This window comes from Populus trichocarpa, chromosome 6 (genome assembly GCF_000002775.5).
Source record: "Populus trichocarpa isolate Nisqually-1 chromosome 6, P.trichocarpa_v4.1, whole genome shotgun sequence".
NCBI lineage: Eukaryota > Viridiplantae > Streptophyta > Magnoliopsida > Malpighiales > Salicaceae > Populus > Populus trichocarpa.
In genome coordinates, this window is record NC_037290.2 from 13,579,064 (window position 1) to 13,598,216 (window position 19,153).

The 19,153-nt window shown below is 33.1% G+C and overlaps 2 protein-coding genes across 2 annotated transcripts; one reads left to right on the forward strand and one right to left on the reverse strand.

The window, feature by feature from the left end:
- Positions 1-3,048: 3,048 nt before the first annotated feature.
- LOC7497626 (leucine-rich repeat extensin-like protein 4) lies at positions 3,049-4,650 on the forward strand. Its single transcript, XM_002308267.4, has one exon. The coding sequence runs from the start codon at positions 3,318-3,320 to the stop codon at positions 4,545-4,547; it is 1,230 nt and encodes a 409-aa protein (XP_002308303.1). The 5' UTR covers positions 3,049-3,317; the 3' UTR covers positions 4,548-4,650.
- Positions 4,651-4,942: 292 nt separating this feature from the next.
- LOC7497627 (acid phosphatase 1) lies at positions 4,943-9,194 on the reverse strand. The gene is made up of 3 exons (XM_002309195.4): positions 8,732-9,194; positions 5,686-5,895; positions 4,943-5,498 (listed from the first exon to the last, which is right to left on the reverse strand). The coding sequence occupies exons 1-3, from the start codon at positions 9,085-9,087 to the stop codon at positions 5,321-5,323; spliced, it is 744 nt and encodes a 247-aa protein (XP_002309231.4). The 5' UTR covers positions 9,088-9,194; the 3' UTR covers positions 4,943-5,320.
- Between the last annotated feature and the right edge of the window lie 9,959 nt (positions 9,195-19,153).

Here is a 19,153-nt window from a genome sequence, read left to right on the forward strand (position 1 = left end):
GTATTTATAGGTAAACTTTCTGGAGTGTTCTTCCTCTTATTAAGAATGACTATATCACCAATTTTCAAAGAAAAAGAGTTGTTGCAAAAACTTGAATATAAAATAATTTAGTCACTTGAGACAAGTTAGCTCTGGTACAAAAAGTAAAGTGTAACTCATCTAAAATTTACAAGTTTACCATTTTAGTTAAAAATGGTTAAAAAGTGCAACAGCTTCCATCATAAATTCTTTTAGCCAATAATGGATAAAAATATTTTTTGAGATTAAAAGTGCAAAAGCACATGTGATAAAATTTCATGCTCTTTATTTAAGAAAATGATTTAGTGATAATACCAAAGAATTTGATAAAAGAAGTTCTTACAAGGTATTTTTCATTATATATAGGTTTTGGAAGTAAAAATAATTCGGATGGTAAATATCGGCAATTAAAAATAATTTTGGATAAAACTCATGTTAATTTGTGACGTCAAATTAAATTCTATAAAGATTTGATTACATTAATATTAATGTAAGCATCTTCGAGTCATACTTACATCTAAGAAGTCCATATTACTTTAAATTGATGTGAAAAAATTCCTGTAACATTAAAAAACCTTGACATATGTATTAAATTTACTAATTATTGTCATCACTAAAATAATTAATTCATGGGTGTTAAAGATCTTTGGGATAACAAGATGGCATTTCCTCCTAATGAGCAGTATGAGATTTAGTTCGGTCATAATGATGAGGCCATGGCTATAGGCTTTAGATTGTCAAATCTTTTGAGCATTTCAGACCTAGACCTAGTCCTAGTCCTTTATAAAGTGGTCTGTATAGTCATGGTGGCCCACGGTAACCCAAATAATGAACTTGATGGGCTTACGATTTGGGTTATGGCTAGCCTAAAAACCCATAGAAAAATCAATCTTCCAACCCTTATTCTTAAAAACATTTTGACTGATTCGCTCTTACCAGATGCAGCCTTCTTGATTTATGGTCACTTTTTGGCCATCTTCTTCTCTGTAAAACGTATTGCTCTTAGAGGGCCACATGATGAAACGTCATTGTGCCTAAACAGCAGCTTTCTTCCTCGCACATTTGTCTCTATAAAGAAAATACCCCACCTCTCACACAGCCCACGGCCAATGCCTAGATGATCTTTACCCTTCTGGAACTAACTAGGGAAACAAGAGCAGGTTTGTGATTGAAATTTTAAAGGTAGCATTTTGTACATCTTAAACGTGCACGTTGATAGGGGGCTTCTAATTTTTAAGGTACATATTTTTTGTGATAGGGGAAGAATAATATTAAATGTTATTTTTTTCTTTTTATTGCATAAATTGCTTTTCATCATAATAAAAAAAAAAGAAATTGTTAACCCAAAAGTCTCTAAGCACCTATGATTTAATTATTTTGATGATATCAATAATTAGAAATATTGTAAGAATTTTTCCATGTTAAATTGAAATAATATAGACTTCTTGAATGTAAACTTTACTTGAAGATACCTAAATATATTTTCGTGCAATTAAGTCTTTACATAATTTAATTTGACATCACAAAAATAAATTTTATCTCAAATTATTTTTAATTTCCAATTTTTACAATCCAGAAATATTCTTATTGCCAAAACCTATAAATAGTGAAAAATATTTTATAAGAAATTCTTTTATTAAATATTTTAATATTATCACTCAATTACTTTTTAAATGAAAAACATGAACTTTATCGAATGAGCTTCTGCATTTTTTATTGCCAAAAAGCTTTTTATTCATTTTTTTTGCCAGAAGACTTTATCATCTAACGTCTTGCACTTTTTATCAAGTTCTAACTAAAGTGGTAAAGTTGTAATTTTAAAAGAATTATACTTGAATCTTTTTACATTCAAGATCTAACTTATCTCAAGTTGTTAACTTATGTTTTACTCAAGCTCTTGCAATAACTCCTTTTCTTTTAAAACTAGTGATAGTTATTAGATGGAAAAACACATAAAAATTAAAATATTTTAATTTCATCTTTCCTTGTGTGAGCAGCTAGTAAATGAAGAACCTATAATCATTTAAAAAGATTGTGAGAGAAAGATTTTTTAATTTTGATCTCGTAAAAAGAATAATGTATTAATAAATTCTTGTTTATTTAAAAATCATGAGTTGATAGTAAATATTTAAATAGAGGTTTATGGAACGAAGAAGATTGTACAAACCGTGTTTATATTTTTATTTTTTTTTTATCTCATTTTATTTATATCTTGCATATTAATTGTTATTGCTGAAATTTAAAGTGTTAAAAATTTAAATTTCTTAAAATATCAGACTTTCAATTAAACTTTAATTAAAACCTGCGCTATTTATACTTTCAAAGACCAACTAATAACAACAATTATGAAGGACACAAATTTTAACAAGTCTACAAAAGCAACAAATTCAATGTTCTATAAATTTTCTTGACAAAAAAAACTGAAGATTTTATTTTTCAGACCAAGAATCCCTTAAATATCCCATCCACTTCATTCAATTATCTTCCGACCAGGCAAACAAAAATCATCAAAGTACCCAATTACAACACTGCATTCGAAAAGACAATTAAACATATCTAATTAGGTTAAGCAATAGTTAAAATGCCTATGGAAATCTAAATTTTATTGATTGACCAATCAATATTAGATTTTTTAGGGTTTGTAGTATTTGAAATTTAATTTTTAATATTAACAAAAAAAATTAATTCGATTAAAGATACAAGATATTATAACAAAATAACTCTAAAAAACAGGGACTTTTTGTAATTTTTGATTTGATATGATATAAAAATACAAGATATTATAACAAAGAAATAATATGATATAATATGATATAAAATATAGTTTCCGATATAGATGCAAAATATCAAAATGTGATCACACCATAGGATTTTTTTTTTTTGTAATTTATGATATAGATGCAGTATCAAAACGTAGAGATTTTTTTTAATTATATTTTTTTTAATGAAAAAAATTGAGTGATTATCTATCTATCTCTAAAATTAAAATGAACGCTGATATGTAATGCGAAAGCTGCTGTACGGTTGAGATAGCCGGAGCAATCCAATCGTTAAAATCAGTCACCACTTTTGATCCAAAACTTTTTGTTGGTTCTGGCGAGTAATTAAATTCTCAACTCACCTAACAGCTCTTCCATCATGAATTCTTTCTCTGAGTCAAAATATGCAGAGAAAAAGACACAAGGATAATAAAATCCAAGCATAGAAAGAAAGAAAGACCCCACCATCTTCACTCCCAAGTGCCTGGGACCTTGGTTATTTAGACAAACCTTACCAGCAAAGCCATCAAATAAAACATCATGATGGAGAAGAGCTGGCTTCTGGCTTTTTCCCTCTTCCTCCAAATAATCCCAAGGGAAGCCGCTTTTGGTATTGGTGGCGGTGTGGGTGTTGGGATTGGCAATGCAGGTGGTGGTGTGTGGATCGGTGGTGGGATCAGAAGTTCTCCTACCCCATCACCCGGGTCTTCAGTTTCAAACCCGAACAGCGCTTACGCTGCTCTTCAATCATGGAAATCAGCCATCACAGATGACCCATTGAAGGTTTTGGACACTTGGGTTGGCACCGATGTTTGTGCGTATAAAGGAGTCTTCTGTGCAGATCCACAAGATGACGGCCCGGGTTCAGTTGTTGTAGGCATAGATCTCAACCACGCGAATCTCCAGGGCACTCTTGTCAAAGAAATCTCTGTCCTCACAGACTTGTCTCTCCTTCATCTCAACAGTAACAGGTTTTCTGGCACACTACCTGATACTTTCAAGGACCTCATTTCTCTTCAAGAGTTGGACCTGAGTAACAACCATTTTTCAGGTCCCTTCCCAACGGTCACTCTATACATTCCAAATCTCATGTATTTAGACCTCAGATTCAACAGCTTTTCAGGGCCTATACCTGAAGATGTTTTCAACAAGAAACTTGATGCAATTTTTCTCAACAATAACCAATTTGATAGCCAGATTCCTCAAAATCTGGGCAGCTCTCCTGCTTCAGTGATAAACTTGGCAAATAACAAGCTCAGTGGAAACATTCCAGCTAGTTTTGGGTTGATGAGCTCCAAAGTGAAGGAGATTTTGTTTCTCAATAATCAGTTGACAGGCTGCATTCCTCAGGGAGTTGGGCTGTTCACAGAGATGCAAGTCTTGGATGTGAGCTTCAATTCACTGATGGGTCATTTACCGGACACAATTTCTTGCTTGAATCAGATCGAAGTCCTGAATCTGGCACACAACAAGCTATCTGGGCAAGTACCAGAACTGGTTTGTTCTCTGAGAAGCCTTGTTAATCTGACAGTTGCCTCAAATTTCTTTTCTGGGTTTAGCCAAGATTGTGCCAAGTTGTTCTTCAGAAATGTAGGTTTTGATTTCTCGTTGAATTGCATTCCTGGAAGAGACATGCAGAGGCCTCAACCAGAGTGTAGTGTGATACCAGGAGGAGGATTGAGTTGTCTCAGAATCCCTTCCGCTCAACCTCTTATTTGTGGATCATTGCCGAAGACATTAGAAGCAAATATAAGCCCATCTTCTCCATGAACCTCCCACTAGTCTTACCAATATTGTACTACAGGACCTGTTGCTAGCTGAATGCTGCTGTCTCATTAATTAATTAAATAATACTAGCAGTCATGATTCACAACTCCCCGATTAATTTCTTCATGAATTACGTACGCAGATTTTTGTTGGATTTGGATAACTTGCATTCATAAAAGAACGAATTGCAAATCCTATTTGTAGTTTTAAATATAATAATTTGAATTAAGTGGAAAAAATAAATTGTATTGTATCACATATTAAATTATGATCATTTAATTTAAATTAAATTATTTGGATCTGGTAAACATTAAAGAATATGAGACATCTCAATCTACATCCCTGAGCTACCACACCGCACGAGGTCTTGTGTCTTGTCTTGGATTGGAAGGCATGAGTACCTCTGTAATAATCAGGTTTGATAACCATCATATACAAACAACCAAGAATGTATTTCACCGAAACAACAAAAAAAAAAACAACCAAGAAAGTTGTCAGGCTGACATGCTTTTCTTAACCAAACCTGGCTACCTTAACGAGTCTTACAGCTATAATTATCAATGCAATGCGAGCTAGAACGTAATGTAGCTGGTAGTTTCATACATATGGTATTTTCTGTTCCATAATGTCCCATTATTTTGCTTTGTGTTTTAATTCCAATCTTGTTTGAATCGTGTAGCTGGGCTCTTCTGATATGAACGAATATCAGCATTCAGCTAAGAAATACAACAATGTCATCATATCACATAACCCAATTGCCCAGTGGTCATCTTTTGTTATGGAATGTAATATAGTGGATTTGGGAGTTTAAAGGACCTCTCTGAAACAGCAAAGCCAAACAAGTCACTCCACTGATCACCGGAGTTCCCATGAATCCTGTATCCTTCATTTACCAACTCCAATCTCCTCTGGGATTTGTAAAAAGTCGCTGGTTTTCCCTGATCTGAGCTCTCCCTGCATTGTAAACCATGGACTGATCTTTAACCAATGATTCAATGGCTATGTAACATCAAGAAGATGAGATGTATGAGGACAGCCCCAGGACTACAAATGAAGGCAAATTACTTTTGTCTCGTTTTATTTACTTGCAACATTCATAAATGAAGTAAATTATGACCTCAAGTCACTCTCCATCACTTACCTCAAAATCAGCCTTTCCCAGTCACTGTATCCTTCCAATTGAAGATTTTTTGCAGTGGCATTCCTTTGATGTTCACTCCGCCCGGTTAGCATAAATACAGTGAATCCCAGCTGCTTTAGCTCCTTGTACAAATTCAGACTTGCTTGTAAAGCAGGTGCCTTGGCTAAATCCACCCACTCGTCAAAAGATAATTCATCAAAGGGTTCAGATCTGTGAGAAAAACATTGTAAGCTTGTTGACATTGATCAACCAGTATCTACATATGCATTTACAACAGCAACTAAAACAGCTTACAGCACAATATGAAATCAAGCAGTCCCTGGAACCAGTTTAAGTTGTTCAACTTAGTCCCTCTGTTTGAAAGAATCTCGGTAAGGTTAATTGAGCCTATGTCTAAAGTATACTTCTCCAAAAAACAGATGCCTTAAGTGGTAATAGAATCCCATTATTCTGAACTTTTTATCGACTTCGTCAATATTACTCTTCAAGCATAAAATAATGCTTTTCTGGGATTTCATCAAGGAAAAAAACTGAAGGAAAAAAAAGTTCAAGCTTGATCAGAAGTTGGTGAAGGTGGAATATTCCTATTCCAAATGATTGCTTTTGGACTTTAAAAAAAAAATGAAGCTCATAAGAGTTGCATGGGATCAAATAGTGCACACTGTTGGGAATAGTGGCATCTACTTGTGGTGGGATCGGTGGCATCTACTTGTGGTGGGATCGGTGGCATGCTCATGAGCCGCTTGCCACATCTTATGGCACTAGTCTTAGTACAAAAATGACAAGCTTTCAGAAGTAATTACTAATGATGATTGGCAATGGCCTTTTGCGGGGTCAGATAATATGGTAATTATTCAGGTTGCTATATGTGGCCTTCTTCGTCCCTGCCATTACTAAAGGACAATTCAACTGTAAGTCTAGTCCAAATGGGCAATACACAATAAAAAAGTGCATGGAAGAGTATGAGGGTGAAAGGGATCAAAGTAAATTAGTGCAAGCTAATTTGAGGACTTCTACATATCCCTAGACTTAGCTTTATCTGTTGGCTATCTGTTCTGAATAGGCTCTCAACAAAGAGCAGATAGTTTGAAAGGGGCAGAGCAATCAATCCTGTCTGTGAGTTCTGCAATAGTGCGAAAGAAAATCGTGATCACAACTTCTTCTCTGGTGCTGTCACTAAAGGAGTTTGGAAGTAAGTTGTTGCTCTACAAGATCAGCAGGAAGATGAGAGAATGAAAGTCTGAGTTATGACGGGCCATTCAATTTCTGCAGAAAAAGGGATTTCCCGCTATGCTGGTATTGCCTGGTGTTCATACATTTACTTTGTTTGGAAGGCCAGAAATAACAAAGTATACGTTATAGTGCTGCAAATTTTTCAAGAGACTCCATTCTCAAGAACATTATCCAGGCTGTTTGTTATAGATTACAGAAAACTAGGATTCTGAATGAAAAACAATTTGTGATTCTAATTGCCTGTAGATTAATCTAGCTTGTTTTCTGTAGCATCTGTTGATGCTTTTAAAGTACACGAAACTCCATATACAGGAAGACATGCTACTGTATAAGTTGATTTTGATCTGTTAATATTTTCCATTTATAAAAAAATATATATATTATTATTCTCAAGCAAACAACTTCCAAGGAAATGGAATAATAGATGCTTAAGTTTTCTTATGCATTAAAATCACCTTATGTAACTTCACCATATCAATTTGGTTATTGAAGAGAATCAACAAGTATTACCAAAGGATTCATTAGAGGTACCACTTGGACATATTACATGGTCTAAAACTAAGAAGATCCAAGAGGAATTGATTGGGCTGATTCAAGATGTTTGGGTTAAAAAGTTGCAAATATGTTAAACTAGACTTTCATAAATTGTTTGGGTCATATCTGGAGTTATAGATGGAATTTTGTTATGATTTAAGTTAGGTTGCAAACAAGACATCTCAAGCTTTCCATGCATATATAGTATACTCAGTAACTCATTTAGACGAGAGAAAACGACGTGTTTAAAGTCAGGTTTGCAATCTGCCAACAAACAAGGAAAGTTGAAAAATGATTGTTTTTCATGTGATTTGTAGATTCTTACAAGATAAGTATTTAATTATATTTGAAATTCTTATTTTGTAAAAATTCCTTGTGCAGCAACAATCCTTATTATTTAGGGATTAAGTTGGTTTTGGACTTGTTTTTTTTAGTATACAGTTTTACACCAACAAACATAATTTTTAATTTGACCATTAAATCAGGCTAAAATTTTACCAGAAGATTTCAAAAACAATGTTTCACATTAGGGTTAAGATTTCAAAGCATTTAGTCAAGAAAGCCTAGAAGCTACTGTGCGGGGTGTGAATTAGTTTTCTAGTTGATTCCGCTAGGATACCATCAAAATAAAATAATTGCATAGCACTCTCTTTGATGGACTCGTTCCCCTCTACTTTCTTTTCATCTTCATAGATCAACTTGCATAGAGAATCGACTTTTTTCATCCGATAACTTTGATGTCCTACTTTAGATAATCATAGTGCCGGGTTCTTTACTGTGATCTAAATTTAACTTTCTTGGATTGTTTTCTATCTTATTTATGAGTTCAGGTTCTTACCCTCCGGGATCCAGTTCTGATAATATTAAGAGTCAATTTTACCTTTCTCATTCAGAGGAGTTAACTAAATCGACATGGTACAGGAACTTCTGGTAATGTTAATCCATTTTCTTACTTAGAAGAGCATCAGATGACATGCCAAATCAGCATCTCCTGTACTATTACAAATAATCCCCTGTTGGTCTAACCATATGTCCCAACAACCGAATGAAGGAAGCCACAGAAACAAATATAGTTTGTTTGTTTGTAGCATACTTACAGTGAATTGTCTTCATGTTCTATTACTATTACTAATAATAGGGGTAATGTACACCGTATGTAAGTGATTGGGGTTTACCTTAGCTGTTAAACTTATTTAGGACCAACGAGATTAGCAAAAAGCCAGAACCCCATCAGAAAAAAGAAAAGGAAAAGAAGGAGATTTAATGGCAAATTGCATACCCGAATCCATGTACAGCATAGTAGGGCAGATTGGATAGCAGAGTCTCATCGACATCAAAGACCCAAGCATCCTTCCCGTCCCCCGCAATCTCTACCGTCTTAGCGAAACCAAGCGCGTAGGAGGCAGCAACCTCACTGTCGGAGCGGTACCCATCTCCTGTCATGTAGTCTTGCACGTAGGACACGCATCTGGAAGGCACATGATCCCAGTATCCAACGTCGTTTGTTTCCACAGAGAACCTCCAGCCGTTGCAGTAAACGTCGTGGTCTCTGGAGAGTTGAATGATTGATTGGGAAATGGTTCCCGAGATGAAGATGGAGAGCAAAAGGGAAAGCAGCGGCTGGGATTTAGTCATTCTTCAAGGAAAAACTAGATTGGATATGATCGAGCAACTTGTTGGTTATTAAATGTGCTAATGTTTTTCTCGGGCTTTAAGCCCCCATTTACACCAAAAAAAAATATGCTAATGTTTAATTTGCCTAGATAACTCGTTATAGTTCCGCGCTATGCTATATGCTGCGGGTACTATCTCTAATTAATTTTTAAGGCAACACAAAAAAAATTATGGACGTTATGTATACGTATTTTATAATCACAAAATTTATTAACTAAGAAATGAAAAGATGATAATTGCTTAATTATAATACTTGAATTAATTTGAAGGTGTTGATTCACGATTCAGTTAACCCGATGTTAGATTGATTCAAATTAAAAAAATAATAATAAACGAAATGACCCAGTCTAATCCGTTCAAAAACACGATCGACTCATGACCTAATCAACCTAGTATAACCCCTATCCAAACCAGGTTCTTAACCCAACTGAGTTATCTTCACACTCTTCAAGTCACACAACTCTTGCTTCATTTGTTAAATTGTCTTTAGATTCAACTTTACATTCAGAATCTTCTATACCTTCTTTAGATACCATGGTGTTAGAATATGATCAACTTATCTCTTTTCCACTACATAACTTCAAGTGAAACCAGTTTTTTCTTGCATTTCCTTTCTTGCATTTCCTTTACCTCTATCTCTGCCTCCCATATCTTTTCTTGTAACATAGAGAGGAAATGCAAGTTAGAGAGAGAAAATGTCCATTATGGGAGGGCTTTTATCTTTGATGGTGATATGAGGAGAAGTTGCACAAAAATTTAATGGCGAAAGCCAATTACCATTATGAGAAACAAAGAAGAAAATGTCCAAAAAAATGTCCATTGTGGGAGGGCTCTTATCTTTGATGGTGATATAAGGAGAAGTTGCACAAAAATTTAATGGCAAAAGCCAATTACCATTATGAGAAACAAAGAAGAAAATGTCCAAATTACATGGGATGAGATTTTACAATTTTAAAATTGTATGTATAGAGAGTACAAGAACTAAATATGTGAGAAATTATATCAAATTGTCATTTAAAACAAGAAGTAAAACTAAAAGAGAAAGAGGAGTGAAAAGTGTTTATTATGAATGTTCAAAAAAACCGATCAACTGAGAAAACTATTAAAATCACAAAAAAAAAACTAAAAACATAAAACTAGGAGAAAAACTGAAGAAATCGATTTAAAAACTAAAAAATTCACTTGATCCAGTTCAGGTTTTGTTTCAGAAAGGTGAAACCGTGTGAATCGAACCAAACCGGTTCAATTGAGTTTGAACTAACTAAAAAAAGAATATAAATAGAAACTTAACCTAACCCTAAAACATGTTTCCCTTTTTTCCTTTAGCAACAAACACCTCCCCTGTCATCTCTCTCTTGTTCTTCCTTGTTAATGCTTAAAAGATTACCTTAAATCCATCAATTATAAGCCTTCGTTTTTTTCTCTTTTAACAGCAGTCGCACCTCCTTGTCTCTCTATGTCCTCTCTCTCTAATTCTCTCTTTTGATCGAAGACCCAATCTATCGATTCTAAGCCTTAGTATCTAATGTAATCTTCAATTTTCTCTTTTAATTTCTCCTAATTTGGACTGTAATTAGCAATTATGGTTTTTCTTAATCTTTTTTGAATTTTTTTAATTATTTCATATAAATTACTAATTACTAACTGTAATGTTTTTTCTCCTTTCTCTTAATAGTTGTCATGAGTCCTTGGCTCATTTTTCTCATCTCTCTCCCCCTTTATTCTCTTTGTTCTCTGAAAGGCCCTCGGTTCTATTATAAGAAATGGGGTATGTTTGTTTTTTAAACATTTTAATTAATTGTTGATTTTAATTTTATAATTTTAAAGGTTTTTAGGTTCGGATTTGGTTTTGATGAAGTATTTTGTTTTGATACCAAAAACATAAATAAAAAAGAAAAAATGAAGAAGAAGGGGTCAATCCTATCTATTTTCAAGTTTGATCCACGACAGTGAATTAACCTAATGCAAATAGTAATATTGAAGGTAACAATCATCCACTTTCTAGATCTAATAAAAGAAAAACATTTTAAATTTAGGAACTTAATGGTGATCCTAAAGCTGCTGCATTATATATTGTGGGAAAAACTATGTTTGTCATACTATACTTAGTGGGTGTTTGTTTCTGTGGTTGCTTTTGCTTTTGAAGCAAACCACAGAAAACAAGTGTTTGGTAACTGAGGAAACGTGATTTATTTCATGTGGGACCCACCATGTTTTGCGTTTTGAACGCAGGTCAGCAAATAGCAGTTTCATGCTGCTTCTTTTTACCTCCATACACAATAAGCTGTTCACTTTTGTAAGAAGACTGTTCACTTATGTATACAGTGTCAATTGTTATGATTGGGAAAGAGAACGTGCTAGAGATGAAGCAAATAAATATGGTGTACTCTGGACAATGCCTCTTGTTCTTCCTTTAGTTTTCTTTTTCTCTGATTCTTCTATTCTATTGCTTTCTTTTTTTTGTTCTGGTTTGTCCTCTCTCTCTCTCTCTCTCTCTCTCTCTCTCTCTCTCTCTCGGTTTCGGTCCTCTGTTTTTTTTCTTCTTCGTCTGTGTTTGTTCACTTGTGTTTCTTTTCTGATCTGTTGTTCAAAAGGGGAGAGCCGGGGGGCTGGTATACTTGGAGGCAAAGTTGGTGCTCTTATGTTGGCTGGCCAGTGCTTTCCTCTCTCTGTTTCTGTTTTTCCTTCGCTTACTCTCCGATCTTCCTTCCCTGGGTCTTTTTTTTTTGTCCTTTTGCTCTCCTGTGTTTGCTCGTCCTCCCTTTCGCCTTCTGTGTGTATCATTCACTTCATGTGTTCTGTGTGTCCACTTTGTGTTTGTCCCTTGTTCTTGTTTTTGTTCGTCCTCTGTTTATCCCCGGGGTCCTTTTTGTTTTCTTTCCCTTTGTTTTTGTTCTTCGTTCGTGCCTCGGTAATGGCATGCATCGTGGGGGCGAGAAGGATGTTACCATGATCTGCTGTCGTTTCCGCTGAATCGGGATGAAGGAGATGAACAGTTTGCTTTGAAACAGCGCCGTTTTGAGCTAAGGCGATCATTCTTCAATTTGGCCACTGGAATTATGATATCTTGCAATCAGGCCCTTATTCACAGAAAATTCTTTTTTTTTTTAATTTGGCCCCTGGATCAATTTCAATTTTTAATTTTATTTTTAATTGTGTTTTATTTAAAAAAATTAGAAGGAGATCGCTTGATGACGTAGCATTTACAGAATTTGATCGCAATCCTAATTTTGTTCCTGATGATATTTTATTTGATGTTGTTGCCCGTTTAAAAAACCAAAAAAACTATAGTCCGGATGGATTTCGTACGTCATGAAATTGTAGATAGTTTAATGGAACAATAAAAAATATTTGATATAAGTATTATTTATTTCATGATGTAATCGCAGTAGTTAAATCTACAATATTTAAATTAAAAATCATCAATATTAATATATATATTTTTTAATTATTTCATAACCTCAATTTAAAAAGTATTAATTTAACCAAACACATTAAACTACTTTTTGTTCAACCTCAATTTCAACCACAGTTTTAACCAAACACCTATTTTTTTCAAACCAACCTCAACTAAAAATACTTTTTATAAAATAATTTTTTTCAAACCACAACCACAACAGCAACCGCAATACCAAATACGCTCTTAATGGGACAAGTAACTTGTGGAGTCCAAGACCCGGGCCACAGGTTTGATAAGTTGATCTAAATATATTGTTGTCCGAGTTGTCTTTGGATCCGCACACCTAGACTCTTTTATTTTATTTTATTTTATTTCCTTTGATTTCTTTCCTTTGGAATAACAATAAAAAAATTATAATCTAATAAAAAATTATTATGAATAAAATTATTAATGAGAAACTTAGTCTTTTATGGTTAATTTAGTTTTTGGAGATAATTTAGTTTTACTAGAATATAAAAACAAATATGAGTTATTTATTTTTAAAAATACACATGGGTTTGTTAATTTAGTATTTTGTTTTCTTTTTTATTACATTATATCCTTTTAATTTCAAATTTTTTTAATATATAAGTTTCTATTTTTTATTGTTTTTATTTTTATAAATGCAGTTTTATTTTTGAAAAGATGATCTTATTAGTCAATTTAAATTTATTTTTTTTACAAGTGTCATATTATTTAATAGAATTAGATACAAGAAGAGAAACATTAACAAAATGCATAATAGTTGGATAAGATCCACAAAATACTTTTTACATGGAGAAAATCCATAAAAAATAAGAATACAAAAGCAAGCAAGTCATTAACCCATTTTTTTTTTGTTAAATGATTAAATAACTGACACATCTCTTAACTAAAAAAATAGATGAAAGGCTTTAAATCTTAATAAAGGTTGTATTTTATATGTAGAATACATTAAAAAAAAAATTGTATAGGAACATAATCCATTAAAAATAAGAGTAACCAATCATCTATGCAATTATTATACATTTTAGTTATGATAATAAGTTTCAAAACATATATCAAGTCAAGAATTTTCAAGTTTAACTTGATGGACCAAGTTTAATGATAATAGCAAAGATTTTCTCATGATTTGAATTATTATTTTTTTACGTTCAAAATTTTGTTTTATTCAACTCACGAGAAATGATCTAATGACAAACTATCCGTCAAGGGGCACAATTATGGCTAACCTTTCCCTATATTTTATTTTTTATAATATTAAATAATTAATTTAATAATTACTCACTTAATTATATTACTAAAGTACAACTACAAACACTAATGTTTATTGTGGATTTTAAAGAAAAAAATTTTAAAAGCAATAAAAATTAATGCTTTTAGTCAACATATAAAAACTAGAAAGGCAAATTAATGCTCCAACCATTATAATCTCATAAAACATAATGTTTTGCTTGAATTCATATTCTATCAATATACATCAATTTTTCAACCAAAAAAAACATATCAATCATGTTGACATCCAACAAAATTAAAACCTTACTCAAACTAAACTTGTTTCTTAGTCATAGGTTTAGAATTAAACTCAGGTATGTTTAATTAAATTATACAAAAAGGAATAGGTAGTGTGATTATATATATTTTACAAACTCGACTCTCACTTGCATTCATGATTTTTGCTCATATTTATTTTTGCTCATCTTTAGCAACTAACAACATATAGTAATTGATGATAAATTCAAGATATGTAAATAATAGGTTGTTTAGTGTTTGTGATAATGGTTAATCAATATGTTCAGGTACTTGGATTTCTTCTCTTTAGTCTAAGGAATTTCAAGCTTATGATAAGAGCTTGAGTTCCTGCAAAAACAGTCTCAATTAAAGGGACTTAAAGACTCTCAAATAATAAAGTCATTATATTTATGGGAAAAATAATAAATGACTTAAAATAGCCTTAAAATCAAGAAACAAAGATGTTTGTTATTGAGTTTTAAGTTGGTTATTGCTCTAAAATCTATATGAGTTTATCTTAAGAGATAAAAAGTTCTAAACATTTACCTCAATGGTTCATAGGGTATTTATACCCCTTGAACCTTGTTGTTTTCAAAAAAGATAAGGACTAGAAAGTCCTCTGCTTTCGATGATATTAATGAGAAACAAATATCACTTACATATCATTAATAAGATAGTAATTATGGTAGGTCCCTTAATAGACCTTGTATACACATATGAGTATAGGAAAATCATTACATCAATATGAATAATTATTCTAGATGGAGAGGCATGATAATTTATCATATCTTTAATACTTTTATTTTAGGGGATTGTCTAAGATCGAACATATAACCTTAAAACTTGATAATGGTTGAATTCAAATGCTTTGGGTCTAACATGTTTTCCAAACTCAAGTTACCTTGGGCTTGGTTAACTACCAAGCCCAAGTGCCTTGGGTCTGGCATACTTGCCAGACCCACGTTACACTAGGTTTGGAAATCAGTCAAGTCCAAGTACTTTATGTCTGACATGCTTGTCAGACCCACACTACATTGGGCTTAGCTAACTTTCAAGCCCAAGTTCTTTAGGTTTGGCATGTTTGTCAGACCTATGCTACCTTGGACTTGGCTAGCTACCTTAGACTTGACTAACTATCAAGTCCAATTTTTTTAGCCTTCGCATGTTTGCTAGACCCATTTTGTTTTTTAAGATTTTTTTCATTTATAAAAATCTATAACAAAAAATGTTGACTCATCAGTTGCCCCCCTAAGCATTTAATGTGTAATTTTATATTGGAGGCTTAAGAGATTTTTAGAGAGACAATTGGTTAGTACATGTCTTATCTTTCTTTAGGAAGAAGTGTTTGGGCATTGTTGATCTAAAAAGATTTTCTAGGGAAAATAAAGCAAAAAAAATTTTTGGGAAGACCACCTAACGACATGCAATAAAAATTACAAGATTTTGGCTCATCCTAGGGTTATAGAAGAGGTGTCATTTGTCTTTCATTCTTATATTCCCCCATTCTTGTACTTTTGCTAAACTGTTTTTCTAGTATTCTCTAACTTAGAAATTTCTAATTTTTCCCAAGAAGAGAGCAATTTGATAGCAGATAGGATTTTTTTGGTTAAATAAACTAGATCTTTTTTTCTTTTGCATCTACTAGATGATCAATTATTAGGAGTGAATAATTGTCTTTTAGGCAGGCTTTGTTCAAGTCAATGAAGTCTATACAGATGTGTTACTTGTCATTACTCTTTTTTACCATAACTACATTTGCCAATCAAGTCGGGTACAATACTTCCCTAATGAAACCAACAACCTGAAGTTTGTCTACTTCTTGAGTTATAGCCTTCTGTCTTTCTCCCCTAAAATTCCTTTTTTTTTTTACAGACCAAATGTACAGCTAGGTCTACCCTTAACTGGTATGCAATCTTTGGACTAATGCCTGACATCTTTAATGCATCTGTTGTGAAATTCAACTTTTGGATCTATAAGAGCTCCGTTAATGATTGCTATTGTGTTAGTGTTAAGGTGTATCCCACTTTCGTAACAGCTTGTTCATCTTCCCCCAAACAAGCATCCTTTAATTTTTTAGCAGCCTAAGTTATGATTTCTACTCTTTCCTTCAAGGACCTTTGTTGGTCTGATACCAGCACTTTCTTTCGTCCCTCCAAGTAAGTAGTGGCACATTGTCTTTAAGTTGTTTGATCCCCCTGCAATGTAGTTATTCCCTTCTGAGTTGAGAACTTTAATGCTAAGTACCGGGTACAGATAACAACATTGATTTAATGTAGAAGTGATCTTTTTAAAATGGCATTATAAGTCAATGATATATCAATCACTATAAAGCTTTGCTGGAGTGAAACACATTTCAGAGGGATGCACATTACAATGGGTAACTCTAAGGCACCTTTCACCGGTATGCCCGAACCTTCTATCCCAATGAGGGGATTTTTTATAGGTCAATTTTAAAGAGGGGATTCCTATTTGGATCATAACTTCTGCGAAGAAGATGTTGCGAAGAAGATGTTAACTACATTGCCATCATGTACTCTATTATTGGAGATAACTATAAATGACGAGAGCATCCTTATGTAGAAAAGTCACTCCTTCTTCATTTTTAGGAGTAAAAACTATTTGCTTGTGCCATTGAACCAACAATCTAGTAGTGGTGAGGACTTGTTTCCTATATTTTCTCTTTCCATTGTTAGAACCCCCCTATAGAGGTTCCCCCTAAGATTACATTGATCTTAGGTAAAGTTGTAGAAGATTAACCAAGTTCTTCTTTATTCTGATCAAGGCGAAAATCCTTCTTTAGAAACTAACGGAGGTAACCCTTAGCTACTAGCCTTTCAATTTCCTTTTTTAAGACATAACAATCCTCAATGTCATGTCCATTTATCTTTGTGAAAAAAACAATATGTTTTAGATGTGCGTGTACTGGAAGGAGATTTCATGGGCGAAGGATATCAGACAAACTCTTTGCCTTGGATGGCTATAAGGACTTTAGTGAGGGAAGTGTTCAATAAAGAAGCACATGCTTCGGGATAACTTAAACGTTCCCTAAGCAATTTCTTCTAACTTCTCTTAAAATATTATCTCTTCTGTAAGAGTGGTCCCACTTGGGCAAACGACCTTGTTTGGGGGACCTTTATGGTTGTTTGTCCCTAGTAAGATAGGAAGGACCATGATGCAGCGTATTTACCTCTTTTACCCGAATATGGCTCTTCATTGTTTGTTTCACTTTTAGTAACCTTCAATTTAGTAAAGTGTATAACTCTCTCCCCAAGGTTTTCTCCCTCACTCCGCCGATAAGGGTTTATGAAGCTACCTGTTTGATTAAGTCTTCAACCTTAAGCATTTCCTCATTGAATCTCTTGAGGTATGCCCTTATAGATTCATCCTCTACTTAGGTGATTCCAAAGAGTTCAATGGATTCGTGTAATCGTCTACGGACACTAGGTGGAGCTTGTTGTCATGGAGGTGAGTGGAGAGATGTAGCAACTTACTGAGGAGGAGCTAAGATTCGTTAAGGCAGATTTTCTCTCGCTTGTTGATTTCCCGACACTGCTTGGGTGAAGAGTTTTAATTGTTCCATAAATTGTTGAAGGATTGGTTGTGCAGGGGCTAGAGTATCTGTTGTGTCAAAAAGATCAGTAACTCATTATATTCCAGGAGTATCCTGATTATTTGCCATTAATGATGATAATTAGGGGGAAATGAAACAATAAAGTTATTTATGAGTTTTGAAAAAATTTCTCATAGACGGCGCCACTAATGATATCCCAAAATCCAAGATATGTAAATAATATGTTATTTATTGTTTGAGATAGTGGTTAATCAATATGTTCATGTACTTAGATTTCTTCTCTTTAGTATAAGGAATTCCATACTTATGGTAAGATTTTGGGTACCTGCAAAAACAGTCTCAATCAAGGGGGCTTAAAGACCCTTCAATGATAAAGTCAGTATATTTATGGGAAAAACAATAAATGACTTAAAAGAATCTTAAATTCAAGAAGCAAAGATGTTTATTCTTGAGTTTTAAGTTGGTTAATGCTCTGAAATCTATATGAGTTTATCTTAAAAGATAAAAAGTTCTAAACCCTTACCTAGATGGTTCAGGTGGTATTTATACCCTTTGAATCTTGTCATATTTAGAGAAGGGAAGGACTGGAAAGTCCACTGCTTTCAACGACATTAATAGGAAACAAATATCTCTTACATATCATTAATGAAATAGTAAGTATGGTAGGTCTCATAAGAGACCTTGTATACACCTATGAGTATAGAGAAATCATTATATTAATATGAATGATTATTCTAGATGGAGAGGCATAACAGTTTATCATGCTTTCAATACTTTTATTTTAGGGGATCATCTAGAATCAAACATATAGCTTTATAACATGGTAATGGTTGATTCCAAATATTTTTGCATCTAGTATGCTTGTTAGACCCACGTTACCTTGGATTTGGATGGTTGACAAGTTCAAGTCTTTTGGATTTGGCATGTTTGTCAAACTCACCTTACCTTTAGCTTAACTGATTATCAAGTTCAAGTTTTTTAATCTGGCATGTTTGTAAGATCCATTTTATTTTTAAAGATTTTTTTCATTTATAAAAATCTATAATAAAAAAATGTTAGACTCATTAGTAATATAATTAAAACTTTTTATTTTTCTTTCTATTGATTTCAGTGAATAAAACCCATGCTAGATTAAAGGAGATGTTGAGACAAATCACCATGTATCTAGTAATTTGCATTTATATATAATTATCTTGTTTAATTTCTATTTCTAACCTTAACCACCACAAATGTGTTTTTAGGCTAGCCGGTCAAACATTCTCGGAGTTCCGAACAAAAAACTCATTCAATTAAGAAGGCAGGATGTACTGTAATTTGATTTTTTATTTTATTGTTTTTCAGTATTGTTACAAAATTATATTTCTTCCTTGGGTTTTGGGGACCTTCGCCCATCTTGTATCAAGAGAACTTGCTGTTTAATTTCAAGTTATAATTCTCAATTAACTTTTGTTTCATATAGAACATTTACCCACTTTTGTAACAACATTATCATATCTAATTCAAAATTTAATTTTAACCAAATATGA

Excerpts from the sequence above, each read along its gene's own strand:
- LOC7497627 (XM_002309195.4), bottom strand. The coding sequence starts at position 9,087 with ATGACTAAATCCCAGCCGCTGCTTTCCCTTTTGCTCTCCATCTTCATC. Across the intron at positions 5,896-8,731 it reads TATGCTGTACATGGATTCGG|ATCTGAACCCTTTGATGAAT; the intron begins GTATGCAATTTG and ends TTTTTCTCACAG. Across the intron at positions 5,499-5,685 it reads TGGGAAAGGCTGATTTTGAG|GGAGAGCTCAGATCAGGGAA; the intron begins GTAAGTGATGGA and ends TTTACAATGCAG.
- LOC7497626 (XM_002308267.4), top strand. The coding sequence starts at position 3,318 with ATGATGGAGAAGAGCTGGCTTCTGGCTTTTTCCCTCTTCCTCCAAATA.